Here is a 12,134-nt window from a genome sequence, read left to right on the forward strand (position 1 = left end):
TCCATATGTTGTAGGCTGTGGTTTGCTTTTTATGGCTTTCATTATTTTGAAGTTTGTTTCTTCTATGCCTAGTTTAGTAATGGTTTTTATCATAAAGGGATGCTTGATTTTATGAAGTGCTTTTTCTGTATCAATTGATTTTATCATATGCTTTTTGGTTTTAATTATATTAATTTGATGAATCACATATATTGATTTGTATATGTTGACCCATCCTTGCATTTCAATAATAAATCCCATTTCATCATTGTGAGAAATCTTTTGATGTGCTATTGAACTTAATTTTCCACTGTTTTGTTGAAGATATTTGGATCTATGTTCATCAGGAATATTGGTCTGTAGTTTCATGTTTTATTTGCTGTTTTCTTGCCCAGTTTTGGTGTCAGGGTGATGCTGATGTTGTAGAATGAGTTAGGGAGGATTCTTTCTTGATTTTTTTAGAACAGTTTTATTAGAATTGGTATCATTTCTTCCTTGTTTCTTTGGTAGAATTTGTCAGTGATGTCAACTGTTCTTGCACTTTTTGTTGTTGTTGCTAGAGATTGTTTTATTACTGATTCAGTTTCATTACTCATTGTTTGTTTGCTCAGTGTTTCTATTTCTTTTGGTTCAAATTCTGGAGGTTGTATGTTTCCAGGAATTTATCAATTTTCTCCAGGTTTTCTATTTTGTATATGTAGAGATGTACATAGTAGTCTCTGATGATCTTTTGTATTGCTGTGCTAATAGTTTTAATGTTCCCTTTATCATTTCTGATTGTGCTTATTTGAATCTTCTTTTTTATGATTAATCTACTAGCATCTAACAATCTTCTTTATATTTTCAAATAACCAACTTTTTATTTCACTGATCCTTTGTAAATTTTTTGCCCACATTTCATTTACTTTTGTTCTTTGTTATTACTTTAATCTGCCAGTTTTGAGTCTGTGTTGTTCTTGACTCAAATGAAATAACACATTTAACTTTAACTTCTCGGGGTGCTTTTTGTAATGAAGTCATCCCGGAAGATGTCCATGAAAATCCAGAGATGCTCGATATCATATATGAAGCAGGAGTCACACTACAGTCATATGTATCTTACATGATAACAGAGCATGGGTGTGTGCATGCAAGTGAACATGTGAGTATCAGCATGAAGGGAGTAGTGTGAGTGTGCACTCATGTGAATGAGTATGTGTGATTTTTCTTGTATATATATGTTATTATATTACACACATTCATCATTTCCACCGAATTTAAGATCTCAGGCCCGCTCTTAGAAAAATACTCACCCTATCTGCAAGTCCTTCAAATCTCCTGCATGCTTACCCTTTCCCAGGGTGAAAATGCAAGTTGATAACACATGTCAGTTTGCCTTGTGTGTGTAGTATACAAAGTGCAATCTGATATTTGAGAGTAATATCTCGATAGAAAAGTTAACCTCTCCTTCCTGCTGATTTTCTCCTGACCATCTCTTTATGAAATAAACTTCCTCCTTAAATAGCAGACATGGATTCATTGTCTTCAGTGTGGTGTTGTGCTCTCAACTGGGCTAACAAAGTCCTTCTGTATTTGGTGAAAGCAGAGCCAAAACACACTTTCCATTTATTGTCTCTCCTAATATATAACTCTCTTATATTTAACTGTTACTATATTATGTTTTATTTAATTTTTGACTTTTAAAATTTTATAAATTCTGTTGAATTATTTTCAGAATCTCAATTAATGATAACTGTTTTGTAAGAAAAAGTGGCAATTATGTGTAAATGAAATTGAAGTTTGGAGTGCTAGCTCATTTTATTGAATTCTTATAACACGAGATAAGCATTATTATCCTCATTTAGCAAACAAGGAAACTGAGGCTAAGAAAGATTAAAAGATATACTTCTCCAAGTCACTTAGATGATAAGAAGCATAATTTGTCTATTTACTCCCAAGACCATTAACTAGCATAGTATCTCTTATTAGTTGCTTAGTGAACGTTTGTTGATTGATGACAGCTACTTCGCTCTCTGAACAAATAACTGTCCAAGAGTTCAAGGAAAAACAACTTTTACATCAGTTAATTTATTATTTCAGTACAACAGGGCTTTTTGAGTCACAGTCACCCCACTTATACCAATTCACCACCTCCACTAATGCAAGATAATTTCATTTCACTTGGTATGTACTAAGTTACCACAGGGATGGTAGTGTCATCAGTTTATTGAACACAGAAAAATGGAATTGGGGAAATGCAAGAGTGAGTTAATTTCTATGTGAGAATACAAGTGTATTCTTTATCTTTAATATGATAGTTAAATATACAAGACACTAAAATACAGAAAAGTTTTTTGATCCTTCTGGTTGTATTATATAATTTATGAATCATATTAGTAAACTACTCTGTTAACACTGATGACAGAAATAACCTGACAAAAAGAGGACTACTAAGAATTACTTTTGGATAAAGGTCTATAATATTTTCATGTGAGTTACCTTATCTAAATAGTCCACACAAAATCATTTCTTCGTAAGCATAACAAATGTGTTCACCACTTTTTAATAGAATTTTCATAAGGATCAAAAGTGAAAATATTTGTTAAACTGTCCTGAAATCATAAAGCATAAAATAAATAAGGAAATAATAATAATTACTGTTACCACCCATGTTTTTGCTTTTAAAACAATTGAAAATATAATTTTATTTAATGTGGGCCATTCACTTAAGTGTTCTCATTCTGCCATAAAGAAAAATGATACTGATAAATGTTTTGATATTAACTTAGTTTGATATTTTAATGACGTGTATTGTTTCTTTGCCTTAATCATATTGCAGGACTGTTCAACCTGAATTGAAAGCACTTGCAATTGGCTTCCATTCATTGATTATGCGATCACTAGGTATGATAAATATAGATTACAAATTTAACATGTAAATATTTATGTTAAGGCTTAAAGAAAATGTAATTAATTTTTAACTATAAGAATGTATAAAAAGATATAAGAATCATTGCCTTTTTTGATAAATGAAAATAATAAGACACAGGACAATGAGTGACTTAGAAGAGAATTTGATTGTTAATTTTTGTGAAAGTCAATCTATTAAGAGCAAAGAATCATCATATTTATATTATACCCTTTCTAACAGAAAGGTAGTATCTAAAATTTTCCTTCTTTCAGAAAAAGAACAAAGTTTCTTCCAGATATAGGCAGAGTGGAGGGCCTTCCTTCTAAATGGAGGCATTATTTAGGACTGGCCTTAAGTATATTAGGAGCCTTAGGAATCTGGTCAGATTCCTAAGATTTATACAACAATCTTCTGTTGTGTAAAACAACAGAAGCTGACATTAACTGTGCCACTTCCCACTGCCTGGTCCTGTAAGGCTGAGCAGCTAACTATTGTCAGGAGTTAATGCAAAAGGGAATGAGAATTCAGACTCTACAACTGGGAATCTTAGATTAAGAGTGCATTCTGAATAAAAGAAAAATCAGAAAATTGTGGTTTATGTTGGCAAAAAGTAGGATTGTAAACTCCAGAGGCCAAAGGCCATTAACAAATATTTTAAATTTATTTTTTGTTATTTCAGTAGGATTTTGGGAAATAAGTGATGTTTGTTACATGAATAAATGCTCAATAGTGATTTCTGAGATTTTGGTGCACCCATCAACCAAGCAGTGTGCACCATACCCAATGTGTAGACTTTTATCCATCACCAACCTCCCATCCTTTCCCCTTAGTCTCCTAAGTCTATTGGATCATTCTTATTCCTTTGAATCCTCATAACTTTTTTCCCAATTATGAGTGTGAACGTTTGATGTTTGGTTTTTCATTCCTGAGTTACTTCACTTAGCATAGTAGTCTCCAATTCCATCCAGGTTACTGTGAATGCCATTATTTCATTCATTTTATGGCTGATATATAATATACATATACCATATTTCCTTTAGCCACTCATTGATTGATGGGCATTTGGGCTGGTTCCATATTTTTGCAATTGCAAATTATGCTACTATAAACAGGCATGTGCAAGTACATTTTTTTGTATACTCTTTTTCTCTGGCTAGGTACCTAGAATGGGATTGCTGGATCAAATGGCAGATCCACTTTTAATTATTTAAGATATCTCCCACTGTTTTCCATAGTGGTTGTACTAGTGTACATTTCCTCAAACAGCGTAAAAGTGTTCCCTTTTCACCACATCCAAATCAATACTTATTATTTTTAATTTTTTTATTATGGCCATTCTTGGAGGAGTGAGGTGATATCATATTGTGGTTTTGATTTGCATTTTCCTGATAATTAGTGATGTTGAGCATTTTTCCATATGCTTGTTGGCCATTTCTATTTCTTCTTTTGAGAATTGCCTATGCATGTCCTTAGCCCACTTTTTGATGGGATTGTTTGGTTTTTGTCTTTCTGATTTGTTTGAGTTCTTTGTAGATTCAGTATATTAGTCTTTTGTCAGATGTACAGATTGTGAAGATTTTCTGCTGTTCTGTGGATTGTGTATTAACTCTGCTGATATTTCTTTTGCTGTGCCAAAATGTTTAAGTTTAATTCAGTCCCATCTATCTTTGCTTTTGTTGTATTTACTTTCAGGTTCTTGTTCATGAAGTCTTTGCCGAAGCCAATGTCTAGAATAGCTTTTCCAATGTTATCTTCTAGAATTTTTATGGTTTCACGTCTTATATTTAAGTCTTTGATCCATCTTGAGTTGATTTTCATATGAGGTGAGAGATCAGAATCCAGTTTCATTCTTCTGCATGTGACTTGGCAATTATCCCAGGACCATTTGTTGATTAGGGTATTCTTTCCCCAGTTTATATTTTTGTTTGGTTTGTCAAATATCAGTTGGCTGTAAGTATTTGGCTCTGAGTTCTCTATTGTGTTCTATTGGTCTATGTGCTTATTTTTATACCAGTACCATGCTGTTTTGGTGACTATGGCCTTATTCTATAGTTGAAGTCAGGTAAGGTGATATCTCTAGATTTGTTTGTTTTGCTTAGTCTTACTGTGGCTATGAAGGCTCTTATGCGGTTCCATGTGAATTTTAAGATTGTTTTTTCTGGTTCTGTGAAGAATGATAGTGGTATTTTGATAGGAGTTGCATTGAATTTGTAGGTTGCTTTTGGCAGTATCGTCATTTTCACAATATTGATTCTACTCATCCGTGAGCCTGGAATGTGTTTCCACTTCTTTTCATCATCTATGATTCTTCCCACAGTGTTTTGTAGTTTTCCTTGTAGATGTCTTTCAACTCCTTTGTTAGGTATATTCCTAAGAATTATTTTATTGTTTGACAGCTATTTTAAAAGCGGTTGAGTTCTTGATTTGATTCTCAGCTTAGTCATTGTTGATTTGTAACAGAGCTACTGATTTGTATACATTGATTTTGTATCTTGAAACTTTGCTGAATTCATTCACTAGTTTATGGAGCTTTTTGGATGAGTCCCTTAGGGATTTCTATGTTTACAGTTATATCATCTCTAAACAGTGATAGTTTGACTTCCTTTTTATCAATTTGTATGCCCTTGATTTTTTTTCTCTTGTCTGATTGCTCTGGCTAGGACTACCAGTACTATGTTTTGTTCCAAAGTAGGCATCCTTATCTTGTTCAAATTTCAGGGGGAATGCTTTCAACTTTTCCTCATTCAATAAAATGTTAGCTGTGGGTTTGCCATAGATAGCTTTTGTTACTTTAAGGTGTGTCTCTTCTCTGCCAATTTTACTGAGGGTTTTAATCATAAAGTGATGCCGGATTTTATCAAATGCCTTTTCTGCATCTGTTAAGATGATCATATGATTTTTTTCATTCTGTTTTTGTGGTGTATTTATTGACTGGTGGATGTTAAATCATCCCTACACCCCTGGTATGAAACCCACTTTACCATGGTGCATTATCTTTCTGATCTTCCGTTAGATTCTGTTAGCTGGTATTTTGTTAAAGATTTTTGCTTCTAAGTTCATCAGGGATATTGGTCTGTGGCTAGGCCTTTCCAAAAAGTTTTCTTTTTTTGTTATGTCCTTCCCTGGTTTGGGTATTAGACTGATACTGGCATTATAGAAAATTTAGGGAGGATTCCTTCTTTCTCTATCCTGTGGAATACTGTCAATAGGATTGGTAACAATTCTTCTTTGAATTCCTGATAGAATTCAGCTGTGAATCTGTCTGGTTCTGAACTCTTTTTGTTGGTAGTTTTTAGATTACCATTTCAATCTCACTGCTTTTTATTGGTCTGTTCAGAGTTTCTATTTCTTCCTGGTTTAATCTAGGAGGGTTTTTTTTCCCCCCACAGATAGCTGTCTTCTAGGTTTTATTTATTTATTTTTAATTTTTTAAAATTTATTTGTTATACTTTAAGTTCTGAGGTACATATGCAGATCGTGCAGGTTTGTTACATAGGAATACATGTGCCATGGTGGTGGGTTGCTGCATCCATCACCCCATCATCTACATGAGGTATTTCTCCTAATACTATCCCTTTCCAATCCTCCCACCACCTGCTCCCTTAGCCCCCCACCCCCCAGGCCCAATTGGGTAATGTTCCCCTCCCTGTGTCCATGTGTTCTCATTGTTCAACACGCACTTATGAGTGAGAACATGCGGCATTTGGTTTTCTGTTCTTGTGTCAGTTTGCTGAGAATGATGGTTTCCAGTTTCATCCATGTCCTTGAAAAAGGACATAAACTCATCCTTTTTTATGGCTGCATAGTATTCCATGGTGTATATGTGCCACATGTTTTTTATCCAGTCTATCATTGATGGGCATTTGGGTTGGTTCCAAGTCTTTGCTATTGTGAAAAGTGCTGTAAAAATGTGCATGTGTCTTTATAATAGAATGATTTATAATCCTTTGGGTATGTACCCAGCAATGGGATTGCTGGGTCAAATTGTATTTCTATGTCTAGATCCTTGAGAAATCACCACACTGTCTTCCACAATTGTTGAATTAATTTACACTCCCACCAACAATGTAAAAGCGTTCCTATTTCTCCACATCCTCTCCAGCATCTGATGTCTCCTGATTTTTTAATGATCGCCATTCTAACTGGTGTGAGGTGGTATCTCAGGGGTTTTCATTTGTATTGATCTAATAACCAGTGATGATGAGCTTTTGTTCATATGTTTGTTGGCTGCATAAATGTCTTCTTTTGAAAACTGTCTATTCATATGCTTTGCCCACCTTTTGAGGGGGTTGTTTTTTTCTTATAAATTTGTTTAAGTTCTCTGTAGATTCTGGATATTAGCCCTTTGTCAGATGGACAGATTGCAAACATTTTTTCCCATTCTGTTGGTTGCCAATTTACTCTACTGATAATTTCTTCTGCTTTGTAGAAGCTCTTAAGTTTAATTAGATCCCATTTGTCTATTTTGGCATTTGTTACCATTGTTTTTGGTGTTTTAGTCATGAAGTCCTTGCCCATGCCTGTGTCCTGAATGGTATTGCCTAGGTTTTCTTCCTGAGTTTTTATGGTATTAGGCCTCATGTTTAAATCTTTAATCCATCTAGCATTAATTTTTGTATAAAGTGTAAGGAAGGGATCCAGTTTCAGCTTTCTGCATATAGCTAGCCAGTTTTTTACAACACCATTTATTAAATAGGAAATCCTTTCCCCATTGCTTGTTTTTGTCAAAGATCAGATGGCTGTAGTTGTGTGGCATTCTTTCCGAGGCCTCTGTTCTATTCCATTGGTCTATATTTCTGTTTTGGTATCAGTACCATGGTGTTTTGATTACAGTAGCCTTGTAATATAGTTTGAAGTCAGGTAGTGTGATGCCTCCAGCTTTTTTTCTTTTTGGCTTAGGATTGTCTTGGCTATGCAGGCTCTCTTTTAGTTCTATATGAAGTTTAAGGTGGTTTTTTTCCAATTCTGTGAAAAAAGTCATTGGTAGCTTGATGGGGATAGCACTGAATCTACAAATTGCTTTGGGCAGTACGGACATTTTCACAATGTTGATTCTTCCTAACCATGAGCATGGAATGTTTTTCCATCTGTTTGTGTCCTCTTTTATTTCCTTGAGCAGTGGTTTGTAGTTCTCCTTGAAGAGGTCCTTCACATCCCTTGTTAGTTGTATTCCTAGGTATTTTATTCTCTTTGTAGCAATTGTGAATGGGCATTTGCTCATGATTTGGCTCTCTGTTTGTCTGTTATTCGTGTATAGAAATGCTTGTGATTTTTGCACATTGATTTTGTATCCTGAGACTTTGCTGAAGTTGCTTATCAGCCTAAGAAGATATATAATCATGCCATCTGCAAACAGGGACAATTTGATGTCCTCTCTTCCTATTCTAATACACTTTATTTCTTTCTCTTGCCTGATGTCCATAGCCAGTACTGCAAATACTATGTTGAATAGGAGTGGTGAGAAAGGGTATCCTTGTCTTATGCCAGTTTTCAAAGGGAATGCTTCCAGTTTTTGGTCATTCATTATGATACTGGCTGTGGGTTTGTCATAAGTAGCTCTTATTATTTTGAGATAATCCATCACAACCTAGTTTACTGAGAGTTTTTACCATAAAGGACTGTTGGATTTTGTCAAAGGCTTTCTCTGCATCTATTGAGATAATCATGTGGTTTTTGTCTTTGGTTCTGTTTATGTGATGGATTATGTTTAAAGATTTGCAGATGTTGAACCAGCCTTGCATCCCTGGGATGAAGCTGACTTGTTCATGATGGATAAACTTTTTGATGTGCTGTTGGATTCAGTTTGCCAGTGTTTTATTGAAGATTTTTGCATCAATATTTATCATGGATATTGGCCTGAAATTTTCTTTTTTAGTTGCGTCTCTGCCAGGTTTTGGTATCAGGATGATGTTGGTCTCGTAAAATGAGTTAGGGAGGATTCCCTCTTTTTGTATTGTTTGGAATCATTTCAGTAGGAATTGTACCAGCTCCTCTTTGTACCTCTGGTAGAATTCAGCTGCAAACCCGTCTGGCCCAAGACTTTTTTTGGTTGGTAGGCTATTAATTGCTGCCTTAACTTCAGACCTTGTTATTGGTCTATTCAGGAATTCATCTTCTTCCTGGTTTAGTCTTGGGAGTGTGTAAGTGTCCAGGAATTTATCCATTTCTTCTTGATTTACTGGTATATGTGCACAGAGCTGTTTGTAGTAATCTCTGATAGTAGTCTGTATTTCTGTGGAATCGGCAATGATATCCCCTTAATCATTTTTATTACATCCATTTGAATCTTCTCTTTTTTCTTTTTTATTAGTCTGGCTAGCAGTCTATCTATTTTGTTCATCTTTTCAAAAAACCAGCTCCTGGATTTATTGATTTTTTTGAAGGGGTTTTTGTGTCTTTATCTCCTTCAGTTCTGCTTTGATCTTAGTTACTATTTTGTGCCTTCAGCTAGCTTTTGAATTTGTTTGATCTTGCTCCTCTAGTTCTTTTAATCTTGATGTCAGAGTGTAGGGTTTTTTTAATCTTTCCTTGCTTCTCATGTGGGCATTTAGTGCTATAAATTTTACTCTAGACACTACTTTAAATGTGTCCCAGTGATTCTGGTATGTTGTGTCTTCATTCTCATTGGTTTCAAAGAACATCTTTATTTCTGCCTTCATTTCATTATTTATCCAGTAGTCATTCAGGATCAGATTGTTTAGTTTCCATGTAGTTGTGCAGTTTTGAGTGAGTTTCTTAAAGCTGAGTTCTAATTTGATTGCGCTGTGGTCTAAGAGGCTGTTTGTTATGATTTCCATATTTTCCATTAGCTGAGGAGTGATTTTCTTCCAATTATGTGATTAATTTTAGAATAAGTATGATGTGGTGCTGAGAAGAATGTAAATTCTATGGTTTTGGGGTGGAGAGTTCTGTAGATGTTTATTAGGTCCTTTTGGTTCAGATATGAGTTCAATGAGTTCAAGTACTGGGTATCCTTGTTAATTTTCTGTTTTGTTGATCTCTCTAATATTGACAGTGGGGTGTCAAAGTCTCCCACTATTATTTTGTGGGAGTCTAAGTCTCTTTGTAGGTCATTAAGAACTTGCTTTATGTATCTGAGTGATCTTGTATTGAATTTGTTCCTCACCTTTAGGTTTTCTAGTTTATGCACATAAAGGTGTTCATAGCAGACTTGAATAATCATTTGTATTTTTGTGGTATCAGTAGTAATATCTCCCATTTAGTTTCCAACTGAGCTTATTTGGATCTTCTCTCTTCTTTTCTTGGTTAAGCTTACTAATGGTCTATCAATTTTATTTATCTTTTCAAAGAACCAGCTTTCTGTTTCATTTATATTTTGCATTTTGTTGTTATTGTTGTTTGACTTTCACTTAGTTCTGCTCTAATCTTTGTTATTTCTCTTCCTCAACTGGCTTGTATTTGGATTGTTCTTGTTTCTCTAATTCCATAAGATATGACCTTATATTGTCTATTTGTGCTCTTTCAGCTTTTTTGATGTAGGCATTTAAAGCTATGAACTTTCTTCTTAGCACCACTTTTGCTGTATCCCAGAAGTTTTGACAAGTTTGTCACTATTTTTGTTCAGTTTGAAACTTTCTTTAATTTTCATTTTGATTTCTTTTTTAGCCCAACCGTCATTCAGGAGATGGTTATATAATTTCCATGTATTTGCATGGTTTTTGGTGTTCTTTTCTGTGTTAATTTTCAGTTTTCTTTCACTGTGGTCTTAGAGAATACTTGATATAATTTCAAGCTTCTTAAATTCACTGAAACATGTTTTGTGGCCTGTCATGTAATCTATCTTGAACAATGTTCCATGTGCTGATGATTATAATATATATTCTGTAGTTGTTAGGTAGAATGTTTTGTAAGTATCTGTTAAGCTCACTTGTTCTAGGATATAGTTTAGGTCTGTTGTTTCTTTGCTGACTTTCTGTCTTGATGACATGTCTAATACTGTCAGTGGATTATTAAAGTCCCCCACTATTTTTGAATTGTTGTGTATCTCATTCCTTAAGTAAGTCTAGCAGTAATTTCTTAAATATAAATTTGGGAGCTTCAGTGTTAGGTGCATATACATTTAAGATTGTGATATGTTCCTGTAGGACCAGTTCTTTTATCATTATGTAATGTGCCCCTTTGTCTTTTTTAACTGTTGTTGCATTAAAGTCTGTTTTGTCTAATATAAGAATAGCTACTCTTGCTCATTTTTAGTGTTCATTTATGTGGAATACCTATTTCCACTCCTTTAAGTTTATATGAGTCTTTATATGTTAGGCTAATCTCCTGAAGACAGAAGAAACTGGGTTGATGAATTCTTATCCATTTTTCCATTCTATATCTTTTAGGTGGGGCATTTAGGTGAGTTACATTCAACATTAGTATTGAGATGTGAAGTACTATTCTATTCATTATGCTAGTTGCCAGAATATCTTGGGTTTTTTAATTGTGTTATTGTTATACAGGTCCTGTGAGAGTTAAACTTTAATGAAGTTCCATTTTTTTGTGTGTATTTTGAGGATTTGTTTCAAGATTTAAGGTTCTTTCAGCAGTTATTGTGGTGCCAGCTTGGTAGTGGAAAATTTTCTCAGCATTTGTTTGTCTGGAAAAGACTGTATCTTTCCTTCACTTATGAAACTTAGTTTTGCTAGAGACAAAATTCTTGCCTGATAACTGTTTGTTTAAGGGGGCTAAACATAGGAATTCAGTACCTCCTAGCTTGTAGAGTATCTGCTGAGAAATTTGCTGGGATTCTGATAGGATTTCCTTCATAGGTTACCTGATGGCAAAGTTTTTGCCTCATGGTTCTTAAGATTCTTTTCTTCATCTTGACTTTAAATAACCTGACTAATATGTGCCTAAGTGATGGGGTTTTTTTTGCAATGAATTTCCCAGGTGTTCTTTGAGCTTCTTGTATTTGGATGTCTAGATTTCTAGCAAGGATGGGAAAATTTTCCTTGACTATTCACTTAAATATGCTTTACAGATTTTTAGATTTCTCTTCTTCCTTAGGAACACCAATTATTCTTAGGTTTGGATGCTTAAACTAGTCTCAAACTTCTTGGTGGCTTTATTTTTTTTAATTATTTTTTCTTTGTCTTTGATGAATTGGTTTAATGTGAAAGCCTTGCCTTCATTTTTAAATTATTTTTTCTTTGTCTTTGATGAATTGGTTTAATGTGAAAGCCTTGTCTTCAAGCTCTGAAGGTGTATCTTCTTATTGTTTGATTCTATTGCTGAGACTTTCCAGTGCATTTTGCACTTC

The 12,134-nt window shown here is 34.2% G+C and overlaps 1 protein-coding gene across 1 annotated transcript in view; it reads left to right on the forward strand.

Moving 5' to 3' along the window:
* The window catches only part of LOC108303669 (putative solute carrier organic anion transporter family member 1B7), a 65,931-nt gene that overhangs the window by 36,425 nt on the left and 17,372 nt on the right, over positions 1-12,134 (forward strand). The window contains 1 exon segment of the mRNA XM_017527586.1: positions 2,798-2,862. Coding sequence (XP_017383075.1) covers positions 2,798-2,862 — 65 coding nt within the window.

Source organism: Cebus imitator, unplaced genomic scaffold, assembly GCF_001604975.1.
Source record: "Cebus imitator isolate Cc_AM_T3 unplaced genomic scaffold, Cebus_imitator-1.0 Scaffold2, whole genome shotgun sequence".
NCBI lineage: Eukaryota > Metazoa > Chordata > Mammalia > Primates > Cebidae > Cebus > Cebus imitator.